Below are 22,951 nucleotides of genomic sequence, written 5' to 3'. Positions count from 1 at the left end.
GGACAGTCAAATCCTGGAATTTTAATAATCTATATTTATATTGATCGTATTAGGCTGGGTGTCTCCCCTTTTAGAAGCAGCGGTCCATTTATGAGCCCGGTCTTGTATTATTGGGAGGGAAGAATTCATGAAAAATATAACTTCCTGTCTCACTGTCTCTTGCTCTTTCTCCTACCAGAAGCCATGACAGAACTCGCTGGCCCTGTATTCACACTTCAGACATGGCTGACCTCTCACATAGTGATGGTGTTATACTCCACATATGATGTCTGCAGCTTCTCATAGTCCTGGTATGATGGTGAAAGTGGGGAGCGCTATAGAAATAAAATTAATTATTATTATGATCTCGTTGGTGTAGGGATAGAATGCATCTGGAGTGAGAAACAGATTCTGATTGCACACTTTGGCAACACAAAGCTGTGTGTACTCTGTAACCCCTATATGTGCCATTTCTGTGGTAAAAGCCGTTGTGTGTACTCTGCACTTCGAATCTGTGAGAGTACTGTTCTGTCGAATCTGTGAGAATACTGTTCTGTCGAATCTGTGAGAGTACTGTTCTGTCGAATCTGTGAGAATACTGTTCTGTCGAATCTGTGAGAGTACTGTTCTGTAAGCCGCTGTGTGCACTCTGCACCTCCCATTTGTGAGAATATTGTCCTGTAAGCTGCTGTGTGTACTCTCCAGCCCCCCACCCGCCCCCTGTGGGAGTTCTGTCCTTGAAGTCGCTATGTGTACTCTGCACCCCCCTGTGGGAGTACTGTCCTTTACGCCACTGGGTTGTACTCTGCAAACCCCCTGTGGGAGTACTGTCCTTTACGCTACTGGGTGTACTCTGCAAACCCCCTGTGGGAGTACTGTCCTTGAAGCCGCTGGGTGTACGCTCCACCCCCCTGTGGGAGTACTGTCCTTTAAGTGTGTGTTTTCTATTGGTCTGAAAAATAAATAATTGGCATGAGTTGTCTCATTGCTATTAGTAAGCCCCAAAAATTATTTTTCAGACCTGGTGTGAGTATTCTAGTAGTTTTGTAAATCCATCAGCCGTGTCTTTGCCATTTCTAGGCCCCGAAACTAATTTTTCATGGCTGGTGTGTGGGTTTTTATGAGTCTGGGATATAAATAATTGTCATCAGCCACCTATTCGCCATGTTTAGGCCAAATACATAAGGATTCAGGACCGCTGTGTTTTTTCTAGTACTGCTGCAAATAAATAAATCTACTTTTCCACCATCTCTTTGCAAGTAGTGTTTACAAACTCAACTTCCAAAAATGAGGAGAGAATCAAATAAGGGACGTGGACGTGGCCGTGCTGGCATAGCTGCTGCTGATGGTGGTGTGGGCATTCTCTACGTGCACAATTACAACACATTCCTCTGGTACACGCAGGCGACAGGATGTTATGTGTCCTTTCTTAGGCCCAAATACTGCTGCACGAATGGTGAGGCCACAAGAGGGTGAAAAGGTGTTAGATTGGATTCCTGAGAGTAGCTCCATTTTTTTCGCATTATCCTGGTCACCAGCTGAGATGCGAAATACCAACAAGATGGATCTCCACCCTGAATATGCTGCAGAGATTGTGGGAGCAGCAACGGGCAATAGTGGAGTTTCAGCTGCAGCACGTCCGGATGAATCGCACTACAAAACAACATCACTTCAACACCAAGGAGTGGGCCTCCATGTGGGACATGTGTGCCATGTTGCGCTGCTTTGAATATTCCACCAATATGATCAGAACTGATGATGCCATCATCAGTGTTACTACACCACTTACAGCTCTGGCAAAAATTGGCAGCCCAATCTTCAGACCTGAACCCCATTGAAAACCTCTGGAATGTAATCAAGAAGATGATGGATAGTCACAAGCCATCAAACAAAGAAGAACTGCTTAAATTTTTGCACCAGAAGCCGTGTGAAAGACTGATGGAAAGCATGCCAAGACGCATGAAAGCTGTGTTAAAAATCATGGTTATTCCACAAAATATTGATTTCTGAACTCTTCCTTAGTTAAAACATTAATATTGTTGTTTCTAAATGATTATGAACTTGTTTTCTTTGCATTATTTGAGGTCTGAAAGTACTGTTGTTGTTTTTAAATTTTGACCACTTCTCCTTTTCAGAAAAAAAATACAAAATTTATTGCTTAGAAATTCGGAGACATGTTGTCAGAAGTTTATAGAATAAAAGAACAATTTACATTTTACTCAAAAATATACCTATAAAGAGAAAAATCAAAAAAACGGAAAATTTTGCAGTGGTCTCTTAATTTTTGCCAGAGCTGTATATGCCTGCTGGAATAAAACAATTCAGGCCATGATGGATGAGGTGGTGGCACAGGAGGAAAAGCAGAGCTAATTCACTCAGTTATCAGGGTTGTCGTCCCCACATGGTTCGGAGGGTGGGTTACTGTCCCAACATCGGCCAGGTACCAACTGTACGGGCAAGGGACAGATGGGGTGAATGGAGATGATTGAAGGACGATGATGATGATCAACTGTTTTTACAGCAGGGTGGCACTCAGATCAGCTCCCTGGCATCACTGGAGAGCGGCAGGGGGGATACAGAGTACCCCCACCATATACCTCCCACCGAGGACAGCTTGTCGTGGTCTCTGGCAGCCTGGCACACATGAGCCAATACATGCTGTAGTCTCTGCACTGTATAATACATTATATGGTATATTGATAAATAAAGCCCTCAGAAGATGGCCATGAAAAATCAATTGGACTGCTTACTTTCCAACCACTTTTTGTGTGAGCTGCAATCGACAGGATCACTGTGGTTTTCATTTACTTCATATTAGATAACCCATTTAAGCAAATTCACACTGTAACTTCTTACCTTGTCATTCCAAAATCAGAAACTTTTACTATTCCAAGATCATTGACTAAACAGTTTCTGGCAGCCTGGAAAGAAAACAGATAAATGCTATGACCACCATGATAACATACTGCATATCAGGAAATAAGCGCTAAATATAACGTAGTAACATGGAGAAATTCTCAGCAAAACATGGGGACAGAAGGCAATGTGAAGGATCTTATAGTTGCTAACTAAAATTCCAATATACTTGTTTACTTGCAATAACATAATGATTCCTGTACAGTCACACAACTGGCCCAGAGAGAAGTGCAGGGAGGGCTTGTGTGAAGGGTCAATAACATTAGGTCCTATATGATGGTGAAGGGGGAGAGCAGAATGCCAATCAGCCACAATAAATAGATCAGTGGTCCTCAACCTGTGGCTTGTGAGCTCCTTGTAGCTCACAGGCTCCTGATGTGTGGCACACCGCTGATGAGCGGCTCACAGACCCTTTATAAGTGGCTCACAACTAATGGGTGGCTCACTGACCCCTGATGTGTAGCTCACAGCTGTTGAGTGGTTCACAGCCGATGGGTGACTCACAGGTTTTTCAACTGGATCACAGCTGATGAGTGGCTCATAGCTGATGAGTATCTTATGGCCCATGGGTGGCTCATAGCTGATGAATATCTCACGGCCCATGGGTGGCCCATAGCTGATGAGTATCTCACGGCCCATGAGTGGCTCACAGCCGATGAGTGGTTCATAGCTGATGAGTGTCTCACGGCCCATGGTTGGCTCATAGCTAATGAGTGTCTCACGGCCCATGGGTGGCTCATAGCTAATGAATATCTCACGGCCCATGGGTGGCCCATAGCTAATGAGTATCTCACGGCCCATGGGTGGCTCATAGCTGATTAGTGGTTCATAGCTGATGAATATCTCACGGCCCATGGGTGGCCCATAGCTGATGAGTATCTCATGGCCCATGAGTGGCTCACAGCCGATGAGTGGTTCATAGCTGATGAGTGTCTCACGGCCCATGGGTGGCTCATAGCTAATGAATATCTCACGGCCCATGGGTGGCCCATAGCTGATGAGTATCTCACGGCCCATGGGTGGCTCACAGCCGATTAGTGGTTCATAGCTGATGAGTGTCTCACGGCCCATGGGAGGCTCATAGCTGATGAGCATCTCACGGCCCATGGGTGGCTCATAGCTGATGAGTATCTCACGGCCCATGGGTGGCTCATAGCTGATTAGCATCTCACGGCCCTTGGATGGCTCATAACTGATGAGTATCTCACGGCCGATGGGTGGCTCATAGCCAATGAGTCTCACGAACGATGGGTGTCTCATGACTGATGGGTGTCTCACGGCTGTATACTGGAGGCATTGTTATTTTATAAAGAGAACTTTGGAAATTATTGCAACAGTCTCAGAATTGAGTATCAGGCCTCTGTCACACCAGCTCTATTACCGCCCAGCACCTCATCTTTATGTTTGATTGAAAGCCTCTATGCTGTATGATTTCAAGCAAATAACCTCTCAGTCAATCAGGAGGAAGCATCACTGGGCAGAGAATAGAGCTGATGTGTCATAGGCTTGGGAAGAGCCTATGACATGCCCATAGGCCCATAGGCATGAAGGTTGAGGAGGGGATGAGAAATTGGATAACTGACTACCTATCAGATCGGCCACAGTTTGTACAGATGGGAGCAGTGGTGTCAAGCAGATTACTGAGCAGTGTAGGTGCCCCCCAGGGAACGGTGCTTGCGCCCTTTCTATTCACACTGTATATTTCAGACTTTCAGTATAAATCTGAACTTTGCCATCTTCAAAAATTTTCGGATGACTCTGTGGTTGTGGGATGCATTAGGGGAGATCAGGGGGATGAGGAATATAGAAGGGTGGTGTCGAATTTCGTGGATTGGTGCAATGGTAACTATCTACAACTAAATGTTAAGAAAACCAAGGAGTTGGTGGCCAGCTATAGCAGGATTAAGTTGGAATGCTTACCGATCACTATTGCTGGTCAGGAGGTAGAGCAGGTGGAGAGTTACAAATATTTGGGGGTCCATTTGGATAGCAAACTGGACTGGAGATGCCACTCAGAGTTTGTCTACAAGAAGGGGATGAGCAGATTGTATTTCCTAAGGAAACTGAGGTCTTTTAATGTGTGTAGCAAAATGTTAGAAATGTTCTACCAATCTGTGGTGGCAAGTGCCATCTTTTTTGCAATCACGTGCTGGGGTAGTAGTGTGCGGGCCTCTGATGCTAATAAGCTGAATAAGATTATTAAAAAGGCAAGTTCTGCTGTCGGCTGTAATCTGGACTCTTTTGGGGAGGTAGTGGAGAAAAGAACTCTGAAAAAGTGTGTGGCAATTATGAATAGTGTTGAGCGATACCGTCCGATACTTGAAAGTATCGGTATCGGATAGTATCGGCCGATACCCGAAAAATATCGGATATCGCCAATACCGATATCCGATACCAATACAAGTCAATGGGACATCAAGTATCGGAAGGTATTCTCATGGTTCCCAGGGTCTGAAGGAGAGGAAACTCTCCTTCAGGCCCTGGGATCCATAGGGATGTGTAAAATAAAGAATTAAAATAAAAAATATTGATATATTTACCTCTCCGGCGGCCCCTGAACTCAGCGCGGGTAACCGGCAGGCTTCTTTGTTCAAAATCAGCGCTTTTAGGACCTGAGAATCACGTCCCGGCTTCTGATTGGTCGCGGGCCGCCCATGTGACCGCCACGCGACCAATCACAAGCCGTGACGTCTTTCGCAGGTCCTTAACGCGCTCATTTTTTAAAAATGAGCGCGGTAATGACTTTCAAAGACGTAGCGGCTTGTGATTGGTCGCGGCCACGCGACCAATCACAAGCCGCGACGTCACAGCAAGCTATTAACGCGCTCATTTTTAAAAATGAGCGCGTTAATGACTTTCAAAGACGTAGCGGCTTGTGATTGGTCGCGGCCACGCGACCAATCACAAGCCGCGACGTCACCGCAAGCTATTAACGCGCTCATTTTTAAAAATGAGCGCGTTAATGACTTTCAAAGACGTAGCGGCTTGTGATTGGTCGCGGCCACGCGACCAATCACAAGCCGCGACGTCACCGCAAGCTATTAACGCGCTCATTTTTAAAAATGAGCGCGTTAATGACTTTCAAAGACGTAGCGGCTTGTGATTGGTCGCGTGGCCGCGACCAATCACAAGCCGCGACGTCACCGCAAGCTATTAACGCGCTCATTTTTAAAAATGAGCGCGTTAATGACTTTCAAAGACGTAGCGGCTTGTGATTGGTCGCGGCCACGCGACCAATCACAAGCCGCGACGTCACCGCAAGCTATTAACGCGCTCATTTTTAAAAATGAGCGCGTTAATGACTTTCAAAGACGTAGCGGCTTGTGATTGGTCGCGTGGCCACGCCACGCCACGCGACCAATCACAAGCCGCTACGTCTTTGAAAGTCATTAACGCGCTCATTTTTAAAAATGAGCGCGTTAATAGCTTGCGGTGACGTCGCGGCTTGTGATTGGTCGCGTGGCCGCGACCAATCACAAGCCGCTACGTCTTTGAAAGTCATTAACGCGCTCATTTTTAAAAATGAGCGCGTTAATAGCTTGTGGTGACGTCGCGGCTTGTGATTGGTCGCGTGGCGGTCACATGGGCGGCCCGCGACCAATCAGAAGCCGGGACGTGATTCTCAGGTCCTAAAAGCGCTGATTTTGAACAACGAAGCCTGCCGGTTCCCCACGCTGAGTCCAGGGGCCGCCGGAGAGGTAAATATATCAATATTTTTTATTTTAATTCTTTATTTTACACATCTCTATGTATCCGATACCGATACCCGATACCACAAAAGTATCGGATCTCGGTATCGGAATTCCGATACCGCAAGTATCGGCCGATACCCGATACTTGCGGTATCGGAATGCTCAACACTAATTATGAACAATAATGCACATCCACTATATGAGCTATTCATGAGACAGAAGAGCACCTTCAGTAACCGGCTTATACTTCTGAGGTGTAAGAAGGAAAAATATAGGAAATCGTTTGTGCCAACTGCCATGGGAATGTACAACAATAACATTAGGGTTAAACCACCAAGGTGAATGTCTACTTATTTCTCTACATTTCAGTTCACTCGTTGTGTATGTCCTAATGTATAATGTATAATGTTCTTCTGTCAACTCCACTGTCATGTCAACTATGTAATTCCTTTATGATTTTTATGATTTAAGTCGTGCTGCTGTGATACCATAATTTCCCACGGGATCAATAAAGTGTATCGTATCGTATCGTATCGTTCCATGTGCCAAAAGCGCTTCAGTCTCATTTTCATATCTCTTCAAACATTGATTTCTCAGTAACAGAGGAACATACTGCTATGGAAAGGTATTGCTGGACTTGTGTTTGAAAGAGCTACATGTGCATTTAAATAGTTTGGATGTGAAATCCTGCTAACAGATTCCCTTTACATGAGATGTCAGAGGCTAGATTATGGCACCGGATCTCATAAGAGAATATTTCTATTAATGATTTTTTTTGGGGTGCTACATATAGATTCCTTATATGGCCAACTGGACATAAGTTGGGCAGCGCTGTGTAATTGGAGAATTATATGCTGGCTATCACCAACTTGTAACAACTCTGCTGGCATCACGGCAAGGCCTCTCATCTCTCACACTATCTTACCCAATGCTCCAGGTCATGTTGTGGTTTCTGTTTCTTGCCAGCTCCATATTCTGTGCCTCTACTCTCTGCATGCTTCGTGGCTGTGTGCATAGGGGGGCAGCGCCTGAACTCTCTGGTTCTTGTAGGAATCAGGTACACCTGTCTAATCTGTTCCTGACCAATTACCAAGAGAGGCCTCCAGTATTTAGTGCAGCTCCACCCAGTGGACTAGGCCTGTGCAATGTGTTAACTCAGTTTGTGTTTTGCTTCTGAGCTGCCAGGCCTTGCTTTGTGTCTTGCCTTCTCTGAAGGCTGTTCTCCTTGCTTTGCCTTGTATCTTGTTTGTCTGCCCTCCAGGAGGCTGTATATCCTGGTCCCTGTTTCTTTGTTCTTGTACCTTGTCTTGTTCCATTACTTTGTCTGAACTGTGTCCTATATCTGTCTCCTTGTCTGTGGTTTTTTCCCTGCAGTGCCTCTCTGCTCGGCTTCGCACTCTGCGAACTTGCTTTGCTCTTGTCTCTGCACTCTGTGCCTTTGCTTTGCACTTGGCTCTTCACTCCGTGTCTTCACTCTGCACTTTGTGGTTCTACCCTTGTCTCTCTTGCAGCTTTACCTCTGATCCGCACTCCTTCGGTTCTGCTTCGTTCTACTCTGCTCCGCTCCTGTTGCTGCAGTAATCTCTTGCTGCAGCTCCTCTCCGCATTCTTTGTGGTTCCGCTCTGCTTAGCTTCTGTTGCGGCGCTATCTCTTGCTGCTCTACCGCTCCTATCCGCAGCCTTGCGGTTCTCTTCCTGTGTGAACAGGTCCCAACCTGTTCCTTCATACTCTTTTCCTTCCTGCTTGTTTCCTTACCTTCACCTCCTGTGTGAACAGGTCCCAGCCTGTTTCTTCATACATCATATCCATACCTGCACCTCCTGTGTGAACAGGTCCCTACGTGTTCCTTCATACACCACACCAACCTGCCCTGTGTCTCTGCCGTGCCTGCCAGCCCTGTGTCTCTGCTGTGCCTGCCAGTCCTGTGTCTCTGCCGTGCCTGCCAGCCCTGTGTCTCTGCCATGCCTGCCAGCCCTGTGTCTCTGCCAGCTCTGTGTCTCAGCCGTGCCAGCCTACTCGTCTGAGTTTCATCCATGCTCATCTGCTAGTCCTGCCTGATGCCTGCACCAATCCTGGTGTTCCTGTTTCCCCAAGTGGGATCAACTGCCACAGCCAGACACCACCCTGGAGTAGCACCTGACAGCTGCCTGCCGCACAAGCCTGACTTCACCATCAGAGGCTCCAGTGAAGACCAAGGCAGCTGTCATAGTCACGCCCCTTCCAGGGTAGTCTGGTTTGTGGCCCAGTGGGGCCACAAACCCCCCAAGCTCACGCCCACCAGTCAGGGCATGAGCGTGATTCAACTGTTCTAGAAAAAGGATAAGCTCTCCATGATTGTCAACATATATGACAGAATGCATGAAAAACTGATTATTTAACATAATTTATAATAGCGATTATGCTTTTTATCTCTATGCTGAAGACAGTAATTGGTATCTATTCTCTATGGTTTTATGCCAACATTAGATTTTACTTTTCTAATAACTGGAGTCATCTCACTTTGCAAAACTGTGCCTTGATTCATAAAGCATAAGAAGCAAACCACATCATACTGTGCAACATTTCTTTACTTCGCTTGCAACATTTGCAAACTAATACATATTATATGTTATTTTAAAGTGGATCTGTCATCATACAATGCAGCTGTATGTAATGGCAACATTGTATTGGGACTGGTCACCTCTTTATTAGGCAAAATGCCCACAAATGTTGGTGGTTTGATGGCTCATATTAGCCAAGCAACACATCGGACAGAGGACTTTGGGAGGTTCTAACCACGTACAAGGGTCGGTATTAATCTAGTGTGGACTAAGCACTAATCTAGAACTCACCTAGATCTATAACTACAAATAATAGATATAATCACAGATATTTTGTAAAATCTGGAAACTTTTGGCCATCATCATAAAAAAAATATATATTCTGATCTATAGTCTGAAAAGTTGAAGCTTCACTTTAGGTCAAATGCAGATTTCACATCAGGAGGTGAATGGGGCCGGTGGCTTCACCACTACAGATACCTTCAGGCCAATGTGTGCGACTGACATGTATCGTGCACTAATTTAGTAATCTAGGACAGGTGCACAATACCTGCCGACCTCCCCGGGAGGGATCTGTAGGCGTGAAGTCCATCATTCAGGAGCGCAGTATGACACCTTATGTAAAACACATTCTCTTCACGTAAATTTCACTATTATAATAGGATTACCAAGTCACGGTGGATGAAACTGTTACTTTCCAGAAATTTCATTGCCTCGCACACGTCCTGACACATGCTAAGCAGAATGTCCGGATTGAACTGTCCATGTTTTTGGCGGAGGTAATTTAACAGGCAGCCATGTTCCATGAACTCAGTCACTATGTAAATCGGCCTCTTCTCTGTACATACACCATACAGCTGCACCAGCTTTGGGTGTGCCAGTTTCCTAGAAGAAAAAAGCAAGAAATATTATATTCGGTGCATTTGAGTCAGCTATAAATTACCTATAGTAATAAAGAAAAATGGATGTTGTAAGTACAGTGCTTCTATAGGCCCAGGCTGTGTAATGAAAGAGTCATGTGCAACAAGTCATTAGTATGGAGATGGCCGTTATGATATTATGCGAGTTAAAACAGCCACAAATTTGGCTAAGGCCCATCATGTAGAATAACAAGGTCTAAAACAGACAGCTGGAATACCACATCTGTCATTGCCATAGAAATGCATGTAGTTTTTTTGTGTGTGTGCAAATTTAACACCAAGTTGTATAAATTTTCCAGATCATCAGATGGCAAAAGCGCTGCACTTCACTACAGATCTAGATGAGCGGATCGATTCTTGGGACTCTGGTCCAGGATCCAGGTCAGTAATACCTGGCAGCTACATGGGAGGCCCGTGAAGCTCTTATCTTCCATCGTCCCTGGTGCGGCATTTGATTTTTTCAGAGCTGGCACAATGTCATCTCTGTGATGTGACGCTGCATCCTGGCTAATCAAAAGGTATCACTGACCAGAGACCCGCGAATGAATTCACTCCTCTCTAAGTACAGATCCTTCATAACTATAACTCCATCATCGCGGCACAGTCGATCGTTTTGTATTTCATTCAATTTTCACATGCACGTTATTAAGTCCCTATGTAACACTATAAGGCTCCAGTGGGACATTTAATTTCCCACGATTTTTCCATGCTTTACTGCTACTTGTACAAGACTATATGTAAAGGATTTACAAGAAATCTTGAAACCTTAAGAAAAAGTGATTTTTTTTGTGACTTTTGTAAAGTCGCTTGCAATTTTTTTTCCTGTCAGTGCACAGATGTTGCGGTGGAGGTTTCCATTTTCTGCAAAACATTTATTTTTTTATTTTTGCAAAATGCTAAAAACTTTATTAAATCTTCTGAGAGACTGAAAAGAGTAAGATCACATGTAGCAAAACTGTTCAGAAATTTCAACAACTGTCCCATTCAGACGCACAACAGGGAAAGTTCCTGAGGCAAATCTGCTGCTGTATGAGAACAGGACGTAAAAAAGCAAATATGCTTCACATGCTTCGAGTTTAACTAATTCTGTAAAAACGTCCAAGGTTGTCACGTTACACATGTCTGATTTTATCGGGTCTCTACCCAGCAAAGTACTAATTGCAGATTACACACATCATAACTTTAGCTTCCTCTATGAAATCCTCTTCGGACATGGCTCCCTCGCGAATGGCTTTGATGGCTACTTTGTACTGTGCTCGCCATTTCCCAAGACGGACCACGCCAAACAGTCCACTTCCAAGCTCCTTCATGAATGTAAGGTCAGAGGGGTTGATTTCCCACTTATCTGAAAATAAGTAGATCAGATGTGAACGTCATTGATAAGCAAGCAAGATTTTTTGACAGTAACTCCAAAACATAAAGTAATTCAAAAAATTGCAAACTAGTCCACATTATTATCGTCTTCTTTAAAAAAGCAAGATATCAGTGGCATACGGGAAAATCAAAGAAAATATTCCTGCTCTTGGCTGTCATCTTGACTGTAGAACTTAGGCTGCGGATACACCGGGACTTTGGCAACGACACTCGCCGTGTGGCCGGGATTTGCTACATCACAGCGCAATACAAGTGAATGGGTTGTATTGCGGCTTCGAGGGCATCATGATCATGACAAGCAAGTCAAAAAAGGTCCAACCGTGTCAGATTTCTTGTAACTTCCTTCTTGCGGTTGCAGTACTGTCATGGTCATAATGTGACCCTATTCCAGTGGCGTAGGAAGGGTGGTGCAGGGGGGGGCGGGCCACCCCGGGCGGCACAATGCGGGGGGGCGGATATCAGCGCGGCTGCGCGCACTCATTCTCTGCTCCTTCCTCCCTGCATAGTGAGGACTGGAGCAGAGCGCTGGCAGTGCGCGCGGCCGTGCAGAGTTGCTGGCTGCAGTGTAGCAGGGGCACACAGTCACACACGCTGTGACTCACTGCCGCACCTGCAGTCAGCAGCAGAAGCTCTGATCCCTCCCCTCCAGCAGCGTCACAGCTCTCACACTGTGAAGAGCCATGGAGGGGCGGGACTAAATGTCGGGGGCGGAGCCACGGACAAGCAGGAAGAAGAGGCAGAAGGAAATATGAAAATCAGAGCGGGAGACAGAAAAGATGTGAGACAGAAAACACAACAGAGAGGAAAGACACATGTGAGAAGTATGTATATGTATATATATATATATATATTTATATATATATATATATTACATCATTGTCTAAGGCAGTGAAAAGAGGGAGACACAAAAGCGCAATAGGGTCTTATCAAACGTTACACAAAGTTGCCCACCAAGAGAACTACTCACCTGGTGAGATTGAAGGAAGGACATATATTAATGGCGGCTGCTGCAGATCCACAGGTCAGTGCAGGACCTGATTGAAGCACACACTTAGATAGGAGAAAAAAGGATCATCCCCGCGCTGCCGCATGAAGAATTTCAAAAATTGTAGAGGTTTCAACGTGGTTTATTCTACGCGTTTCAGGGTTCAGGTGACCCCTTCATCAGGACATACCACAAATATTGGTACAATATTTGTGGTATGTCCTGATGAAGGGGTCACCTGAACCCTGAAACGCGTAGAATAAACCACGTTGAAACCTCTACAATTTTTGAAATTCTTCATGCGGCAGCGCGGGGATGATCCTTTTTTCTCCTATCATTGTCTAAGGGTCACACTTCCGTCTTTCTGTCTGTCTTTCTTTCTTTCACGGATATTCATTGGTCGCAGCCTCTGTCTGTCGTCGCTGATTGGTCTCGGCAGCTGCCTGTCATGGCTGTCGCGACCAATCAGCGACGGGCACAGTCCGATTAGTCCCTCCGCTGCAGTCAGTGCCCAGCGCCCGCTCCTTCCTCCCCACAATCAGTTCCCGCTCCATAATCCCCTCCACTCACCGCTCACACAGGGTTAATAGCAGCAGTAACGGGCCGCGGTGTAACGCACTCCGTTACTGCTGCTATTAACCCTGTGTGTCCCCAACTATTTACTATTGATGCTGCCTATGCAGCATCAATAGTAAAAATATGTCATGTTGAAAATAATAAAAAAAACAAAAAACCTGCTATACTCACCCTCCGCTGCCTTTCCCGCTCCTCGCCACGCTCCAGTGCCCGCTCCATGCAAGCGGCAGCTTCCGGTGCCAAGGATGGTATGTGAGAAGGACCTGCCATGATGTCACGGTCATGTGACCGCAACGTCATCACAGGTCCTGCGCTCATACCAACCCTGGGACCGGAAGCTGCCTCGTGCGGTACAGCGCCAGAACTTCATCGGAGGGTGAGTATATGTTTATTTTTTATTTTAAGTCTGTATACTATGTGACTCTGTGCTGTATACTCCGTCACTGGGCAATATACTATGTGGCTGGGCAATATACTACGTGGCTGTGTTATATACTACGTGGCTGTGCTATACGCTATGTGGGCTGTGTTATATACTGCGTGGGCTGTGTTATACACTATGTGGCTGTGCTATATGCTACGTGGGCTGTGTTATGTGCTACGTGGGCTGTGTTATATGCTATGTGGCTATGCTATATTTCTCTGCTGTATCTGCATCATGAATCGTGCTATGTGTTAAAGGGGGGGCCCACTGAGACTCTTTCGCCCGGGGCCCTCTAAAACCGCGGCCGGCGCTGCAGCTGTTTAACGCTATTGTCGTGCGGGCCCGCGCCCGCACGTCAATAGTTAACAACAGCCACCAGCCATTTGGAGGCTGGCAGCTGAAGTCGGCCGCAGCGCACACGTCGCCGGCTTCTGACGTCAGTTGCCGGCGAGTGTGCGCTGCTGGAGGGAGCTCGCCGCATGGAGCGCTGGTCAGGTGAGGAGACTCTGTTTGTTTGTTTTTTTTTTTGATAAGCTAACGGTGGACACACTGGGGCAATGCTGGAGACACTGGGGCAATGCTGGAGACACTGGGGCAATGCTGGAGACACTGGGGCAGATTGCTGGAGACACTGGGGCAGATTGCTGGAGACACTGGGGCAGATTGCTGGAGACACTGGCGTAGATTGCTGGAGACACTGGGGCAATGCTGGAGACACTGGGGCAGATTGCTGGAGACACTGGGGTAATGCTGGAGACACTGGGGCAGATTGCTGGACACACTGGGGGCAATGCTGGAGGACACACTGGGGCAGATGATTGCTGGAGACACTGGGGCAATGCTGACGTCATTGTCAGTCGCCGGCGAGTGCACGCTTCAGCTGTGTGGAGAGAGCAGGAGCGCGGTCAGGTAAGCAGAACTTGTTTTTTTTTTGCAGTCCCGAACATGCGTGTTGTCCTATTTTTGGTAACCTTTGTGTGTATTGAGCCGAGGGGGGGGGGGGGCACCAAACTCGGGAGCAGCCCCGGGCGGCAAAAGCTCTAGCTACGCCCCTGCCCTATTCACTTTTATTGGGCGGCAATTAAGCAGGGACACCTGGATACCTAGCAAACTTTGGCTGCATGCTGTGTCACAATCAAAGTCTCTGTAGCCCCAACTTTATAGTCTGCAGGCAGTAGCAATGCTAATGAGATATCCGAAGAATCCTTTGTCCAGACATCACATTGCCGCTTGGATGACAGCTTTTTCTCCTGATCACCCTGTACAGCCAAGTCTTCATGTATTCTCTAATGGGAAAGTAGAGTAAGCCACTTCATCACTTATCTAGCTACAGCTAATTTATCTGTAGAAAGGGCTGTGTGTTTGAGTTTAGACTTCTTGATTAGTGATGAGCGAGTATACTCGTTACTCCGAGCATGCTCGGGTGGTGTCCGAGTATTTCAGCGTGCTCGAAGATTTAGTTTATGTCGATGCAGCTACATGATATGCACCTGCTAGACAGCTTCAATACATGTGGGGATTTCCTAACAAACAGGCAATCCACACATGTATTCAAGCTGTCTAGCAGCCGCAAATCATCTAGCTGCGTGGACATAAACTAAATCTCTGAGCAAGCTGAAATACTTGGAGACCACCCGAGCATGCTCGGAGAAACTCAAGTAACGAGCATATCCACTCATCACTATTCTTGATCATTATCTCCTCCAACATCATATAACGGGGGAAATTCAGGAGCCCCCATATAAATTTGTCCGATCCAACCTTTTATAAATGTGCCTCATTATGTCCAGACAGATGCAGCTTCCAAACATCTAAAAACACAACAAAAACAACCTAAAACAGAATAGCTACCTATTCAGATATATTAATTATAACATTACCTACCATAGCTGAATCCAGCTGTCGTGGGTGCTACCTTATCTTTTTGTAATACATGGTGACGTAATCTGGTAACTAGACCTGATGACAACAGAAAATAGTGAGAAAGTCCATCCTACAGACTGTTCCCTATACTCTTCATTTCTTGTAAGGCTAAACATTGGTGATTTTCACAATTTAAATTTATGATAAAACTTAATATAGTGCTTTATTGCAGGATCTAACAAGACCAACCTATGAGTGCTTGTTCCCTGTGTCAAGTCTTGCATTGAAAAAATTAATAAGGACAGCAATATGTTTTATGAATATCTACCAAGTACCATTTCTTGGCACTGGGCACCACTGGGATAGCAGAAGCTGTGCACCACCAGGATATCAGAAGTTGTGCACCATCGGGATATCAGAAGTTGTGCACCATCGGGATATCAGAAGTTGTACACAACCGGGATATCAGAAGTTGGGCACCACTGGGAAATCAGCAGTTGTGCACCATCGGGATATCAGAAGTTGGGCACTATCGGGATAACAGAAGTTGTGCAGCACCGGGATATCAAAGGTTGGGCACCACCAGGATATCAGAAGTTGCGCACCACTGGGATATCAGAAGTTGGGCACCACTGGGATATCAGAAGTTGGGCACCACCGGGATATCAGAAGTTTGGCACCACTGGGATATCAGAAATTGGGCACCACTGGGATATCAGAAGCTGGGCACCATCAGGATATCAGAAGTTTGGCTCCACTGGGATATCAGAAATTTGGCATCACCGGGATATAGAACTTTGGCACCACTGGGATATAGAAGTTTGGCACCACCGGGATATCAGAAGTTGTGCACCACTGGGATATCAGAAATTTGGCATCACCGGGATATAGAACTTTGGCACCACTGGGATATAGAAGTTTGGCACCACCGGGATATCAGAAGTTGTGCACCACCTATCTCAGCAGTCATAGTGTGGATGACTGTGGTTGGGAGAGTAGTTCCAGCTTTATGCTCACACTGACTTTTGGTTGTTTACCTGCTGCATTGTGCTTGTGATACTCAATCATTTCTGGAATAGAGCTGAACACGTGCTTCTCTGCCAGGTAATACTGCTTTGGGAACGCCCCTGTCTCCTTAATGTGATAATGACGAATAGATGAGGTACTGTCCCTAAGAAGAGAAGTTGTATAATGCAGAGGTTTATTTTTCTTATGCCTTTTTCTTTACTAATGTTATTTGATATAATCATGATATGGTTTAATCTATAATCTGAATATTATACATGCAACCAACTAGAATCTTCTAGGATGGATGCACCAAATCCTTTATGACACTGATTGGACTGTGATATTACAAGACGTGACCAACAATGGACAATTACTTGAAAAATTTACAAGATGTATTTTACGTACCCTCCATATTTTGTGTATAGTGATACGGTATGAAGACCAGCTTGACTGGAATTTCTAACAATGAAGCCACCTTCTTTATCCTGGAAAACACAACAGAGTGATCATCCATTCAAAGATCTCAGTCCAGAGGTCAAAACGTGTTACATATAGATCTTTCAATAAACATTAACCCACTCAGAGAAGCTCAGTGGATGCAAACAGGACCAGCCTAGATAGGAGCCATTATTTTTTTTTCTTCCTTTTATTGCTGGTTGTACCATGTAAAAGAGATTGCTAAGGATTCCTGCAGAGGCCATCTATGTCTACAAGAATACTGTAAAATTGTGTTAACCATAATTGTATTATGCCTTCTTTTTGTGCCTAAATATAATAGACCTCATACATTTTATCACTTGGTTCAGTTACATAGGGTTGTGTACCATATTGGGCACAACTCGCAACACATTAGAATAATACATCTACCTTTCAAGAAACATTTAATAATGTGCCAAAATCTATTTCCTAGCTCAAAATCTGCTACCTGGATACATGACCGGTATGAGAGCCATGTACATGTAATACATAGCTAAAAAAAATTAAAAAAATATAAATATAGACAGTACCGCTAAGTGTTAAGTCAAGTATTATTCAATAATGCAACATACAAAACACAAATACAGATAATGTATGAATAATGAGATATCAAAAGATATAAAAGAAGTAAATCAGTGGCACTGTGCAATAAAGTGCAATGTTCATACACTGCTCAAAAAAGTAAAGAGAACACTAAAATACCACATCCTGGATATCTCTGAATGAAATATTCCAGTTGCAAATTTTTATTCATTGCATACTGGAATGTGTTCAGAACAATAAAACATAATTATCAATGCACCGTAAATCAAAATGAATATCCCATGGAGGTCTGAAGTTGGAATGATACTCAAAATCAAAGTGGAAAATCAAATTACAGGCTGATCTAACTTCAGTGGAAATGCATAATGACAAGGAAAAGATGCTCAGTATTGTGTGTGGCCTCCACGTGCCTGTATGACTTCCCTACTGTACAACACCTGGGCATGCTCCTGATGAGGCGGCAGATGGTCTCCTGAGGGATCTTCCCCCAGACCTGGACTAAAGCATCCGTCAACTCCTGGACAGTCTGTGGTGCAACGTGATGTTGGTGGATGGAGCGAGACATGATGTCCCTGATGTGCTCAATCGGATTGAGGTCTGGGGAACGGGCGGGCCAGTCCATAGCTTTAATGCCTTCATCTTGCAGGAACTGCTGACACACTACATTAGGAGGAACCCAGGGCCAACCGCACCAGCATATGGTCTCAAAAGGGGTCTGAGGATCTCATCTCGGTACCTAATGGCAGTCAGGCTACCTCTGGTGAGCAATGGAGGGCTGTGCGGCCCTCCAAAGAAATGCCACCCCACACCATTACTGACCCACGTCTGTCACATGTGCTCAGTGTGAACCTGCTTTCATCTGTGAAGAGCACAGGGCGCCAGTGGTGAATTTGCGAATCCTGGTGTTCTGTAGCAAATGCCAAGCGTCGTGCACGATGTTGGGCTGTGAGCACAACCCCCATCTGTGGAGGTCAGGCACTCAGACCATCCTCATGAAGTCGGTTTCTAACCGTTTGTGCAGACACATGCACATTTGTGGCCTGCTTTAGGTCATTTTGCAGGGCTCTAGCAGTGCTACTCCTGTTTGTCCTTGCACAAAGGCGGAAGAAGCGGTCCTGCTGCTGGGTTGTTGCCCTTCTTCAGCCCCCTCCACATCTCCTGGTGTACTGGTCTGTCTCCTGGTAACGCCTCCAGCCTCTGGACACTACACTGACAGACACAGCAAACTTTCTTGCCACAGCTCGCATTGATGTGCCATCCTGGATGAGCTGCACTACCTGAGCCACTTGTGTGGGTTGTAGAATCCGTCTCATGCTATCACAAGTGTGAAAGCACAACCAACATTCAAAAGTGACCAAAACATCAGCCAGAAAGCATTGTTACTGAGATGTGGTCTGTGGTCCCCACCTGCAGAACCACTCCTTTATTGAGTGTGTCTTGATAATTGCCAATAATTTCCATCTGTGTATTCCATTTGCACAACAGCATGTGAAATTGATTGTCACTCAGTGTTGCTTCCTAAGTGAACAGTTTGATTTCACAGAAGATTGATTTACTTGGAGTTATATTCTGTTGTTTAAGTGCTCCCTTTATTTTTTTGAGCAGTGTAGTTACCAGGGGGAATAGGCTCATTTTATATTAACACAATAATTGCAGCTTTTTCAATGCTGAATATTACTTGACATCACTTTAGTACAGGGGTGCACAAACATTTGCGGTCTGAGGGCCACATTGTCAGATCGATCTAACCCCATGGGCTGCAATAATACCAAAGTATTACCTTTTGAGACTTTTGGTACATATTTAAAGAATGTGTCATAAATATGGTATAGGTGTTGGCTCCATTTATAGGGCTCCCACCAATCAGGCAGGTCCAGGTTACCCGTCTCATGGGTTAACAGTCCAGAAAAGAAACCAGGTTTTTCAGCTCTGCACATTGTTGAATATTCCAGATGCTGAAACATTCGTTTGTTTCCCTAGTCACAAACTACAATGAATATAACAGCACTTGGGAAAATCCACTTCTTCACCTCATCTACTCCTTTCTGTGCTATAGGACTCTGAACATTTTGCCAAAATGTGGCTGGCCACCCACCCAGAAATGACCACACAGGACAACATTCATAATTTCCCATCTCTATGGTGCTACATACCACTGGTCTTCTCCATGACATGGAAAATCCATGTGACTAGACACTATAAAGATGGTTGAAGGCCACACACTACGGGACCGCTGGCGGCATGTGGCCCCCTGGCCGCAGATTGTGCACCCCTGCTTTAGTTGTGGGGTCTGTATCTATTGCAGATGATTATTATACTTACATTGCTCTCTTGGCTATCATAATAATCATATAGGGTAAATCTCAGTGTCACATTTTGTCCCAGAAAAAAGGTTCTGGCGCAATATGCACTTTTTTATTATTAAAGGAACAACTATATTGAAAGAGAAAAGGAGGATGTAGGAGGTATAGTGTATTGCAGGAAAACTTATCAAAGGTTGCATGGAGCAAATTTCAGTCATGCTGGTGGAAAACGGGTCAAAAGAGGATGAGGGGGTCCATAAGAAGAGCGAGAAGAGATAGGCCTCCTGAGTGTTTAAGCCCTGAAGTGACCAGCTGCTGCAGACGACAGCTTAGGACCCCGACCAGGGACCCTGAGGGCAGTGAGTGCAAGCAATCTGCTGCGGTCCGGCGCTCTCGGCCGCAAAGGAATCCTTCCAGCCAGCCTGCGGTTGTGGGTGCGAGCAGGCCACATCCTGTACCGGAAGTTTGGCCCACTCCTAATAGTTCTTCAGCTGCGGGGATTATGGTGGCAGGCGTACCTAGTGACATTCCTGTCATGGGGGCCTTGGAGGAGGAACAGCAGAGGACCTTGTCAGGCAAGTATGGGTGAGGATGTTGGCGGGCAGCGCTTCGGAGATGAGGCGTGGCCTGATTCCTTGCGTTGGTTGGAATCCACGTACTGGTGAGGACATACATGGCAGGTGGCCTTCCAGTGATGGGCGCCAGCTGAGGATGGCCGCTGCAGGACCCAAGGAGGACTTGGTGCCAATTTCAAATATTAATACTATTCAAGTGTCACGCTATGACTGTCTTCGGTAAGGAAAGTGGGCCTCAAACTGTCCCTGAAACTGGGACCCTAACTATCTCTGTCCTGGGGGTACCCCTGAAGGTAGAGAGGCCTGAGTCTTTGACCTTTCTGTGCTCCAGTTATCCCCTGATCTATCCCCTCCTTGACCCCATGGGGCCTGGGACAGAAATACTGTATAAGGCAAACAAGACACAAAGACAAAACAGGGATAACAGAAAGCAACAAACATACACTCACGAAAAGTAAAGAGGTATATAGGGAAGGATAGGAATGTACCAATCAAAAGGGACTAAGTACCAGGAGATAAACACACACATACTATAGCAAACTAAAGGTCACTACTACAACAACTCCACTCCAGCCATTTAGTTTTAGTTCTCAGCACAGGAAAACAAATCTCCTGTAGAAACAACAAACTCCTATTCACCACAAGGTAATACCTGTATAGAAATGTTACACTAGTCCTACCTGTATGACTCATATTAATGGTCTTATTATTGAGAAATCTTATATTCTTTTCTTATGCTAATGTTGTTTTCCAGGCTCTGGGGCATGCGATACCAGGAAGAAATCCCTACCTCAACTCTTCATAATAATACTACCTTCTTCCCCTGCACACCAGTCCTGGCGACAGAATCCTGCGTGCTGCACTCCCACCACACGTACCTTTTCCTCCCCTCTATGGGCACTGCATTCAGGGATCTTCTGCGCTGAAGCGTCACGGTGACCTCCTGCATGCGCAACGATAAAGTGCTCTCCCCATTTCCTCCCTGCACAGCCATCACCAATACCCATTTGTATATAGTGATGACTATGCAGGAAGGAAGTAGGGAGAGCAAGTGGGTCACTGGAGCGGAAGTCGCCTGCGCAGAAGTTTCCTGAATGCACTGCTCATAGAAGGGAGGAAAAGGTACGTATTGTGGAGGGAGTGCAGGGTGCAGGCACAGGATTCCAGCGCTAGAATTGACAGGAGCCAGATGAGGGTGTCGTCTATGTATCTACCATACCAAATGAGATCTGCAATATAGGGATTATCCTCAGAATAAATAAACTTTAATTCCCAATATGCCATAGCAAGATTTGCTAAAGATGGAGAGTACTTAGCCCCCATAGGCTGTTATGTTTGCTAATGACAGGTGTTATGAAGGCAATCCAGAAACACAGTGTGCTTAGCGCTCAGAGCGCACACAGTGATCTGACAAATACCCAAAAATACAAGAACGAGCTCTGAGACGTGGAAACTCTGTAGACTGCACACCTGATCCTATCCTAAACATAACTAAAAGCGGCTGTGGATTGCGCCTAACAACTACCTAGGCAACTCAGCACAGCCTAAGAAACTAGCTAGCCTGAAGATAGAAAAATAGGCCTGACTTGCCCCAGAGAAATTCCCCAAAGGAAAAGGCAGCCCCCCACATATAATGACTGTGAGTAAGATGAAAAGACAAAACGTAGGGATGAAATAGATTCAGCAAAGTGGGGCCCGATATTCTAGGACAGAGTGAGGACAGTAAAGCGAACTTTGCAGTCTACAAAAAACCCTAAAGCAAAACCACGCAAAGGGGGCAAAAAAAACCCACCGTGCCGAACTAACGGCACAGCGGTACACCCTTTGCGTCTCAGAGCTTCCAGCAAAACAAAAGACAAGCTGGACAGAAAAAAAAGCAACAAAAAAGCAAAAAGCACTTAGGCTACGTTCACATTGGCGTTCCGCCAATGTGCGTCGCTGTTGCGCCGGCGACGCAGCGGCGACGCGCCCCTATGTTTAACATAGGGGACGCGTGCGTTGTTTTGGTGGCGTTTTTCGCCACGTGCGTCGTTTCCGACGCTAGCGTCGGACGCAAGAAAACGCTACATTGTAGCATTTTCTGTGCGTCCGATTTTCGTAAAAAACGACGCACGCGCAGGGCGGCGCAACGCTAGTGTGAACCTAGCCTTAGCTATACAGAGCAGCAGGTCACAGGAACAATCAGGAAAAGCTCAGATCCAACACTGAAACATTGACAAGGAGCAAGGATAGCAGCATCAGGCGGAGTTAAGTAATGAAGCAGTTAACGAGCTCACCAGAACACCTGAGGGAGGAAGCTCAGAAGCTGCAGTACCACTTGTGACCACAGGAGTGAATTCAGCCACAGAATTCACAACAGTACCCCCCCCTTGAGGAGGGGTCACCGAACCCTCACCAGAGCCCCCAGGCCGACCAGGATGAGCCGCATGAAAGGCACGAACAAGATCGGAAGCATGAACATCAGAGGCAAAAACCCAGGAATTATCTTCCTGAGCATAACCCTTCCATTTAACCAGATACTGGAGTTTCCGTCTAGAAACACGAGAATCCAAAATCTTCTCCACAATATACTCCAATTCCCCCTCCACCAAAACCGGGGCAGGAGGCTCAACAGATGGAACCATAGGTGCCACGTATCTCCGCAACAACGACCTATGGAATACATTATGTATGGAAAAGGAGTCTGGGAGGGTCAAACGAAAAGACACAGGATTGAGAACCTCAGAAATCCTATACGGACCAATAAAACGAGGTTTAAATTTAGGAGAGGAAACC

General features: G+C 45.8%; 1 protein-coding gene across 1 annotated transcript in view; it reads right to left on the bottom strand.

The window, feature by feature from the left end:
* TEC (tec protein tyrosine kinase) overlaps positions 1 to 22,951 on the bottom strand; it is a 182,007-nt gene that overhangs the window by 32,972 nt on the left and 126,084 nt on the right. The window contains exons 10-15 of the mRNA XM_069744502.1: positions 16,684 to 16,763; positions 16,308 to 16,441; positions 15,292 to 15,366; positions 11,222 to 11,393; positions 9,797 to 10,013; positions 2,836 to 2,900 (exon numbers count right to left, since the gene is read on the bottom strand). Of these exons, the coding sequence (XP_069600603.1) occupies positions 2,836 to 2,900; positions 9,797 to 10,013; positions 11,222 to 11,393; positions 15,292 to 15,366; positions 16,308 to 16,441; positions 16,684 to 16,763 (743 nt within the window). The remainder of the gene's footprint in view (positions 1 to 2,835; positions 2,901 to 9,796; positions 10,014 to 11,221; positions 11,394 to 15,291; positions 15,367 to 16,307; positions 16,442 to 16,683; positions 16,764 to 22,951) is intronic.

The sequence above is a fragment of the Ranitomeya imitator genome, chromosome 1, assembly GCF_032444005.1.
Source record: "Ranitomeya imitator isolate aRanImi1 chromosome 1, aRanImi1.pri, whole genome shotgun sequence".
Taxonomy (NCBI): Eukaryota; Metazoa; Chordata; class Amphibia; order Anura; family Dendrobatidae; genus Ranitomeya; species Ranitomeya imitator.
The sequence above is the reverse complement of the archived record's forward strand: the minus strand, read 5'-3'. Positions and strand labels throughout refer to the sequence as shown.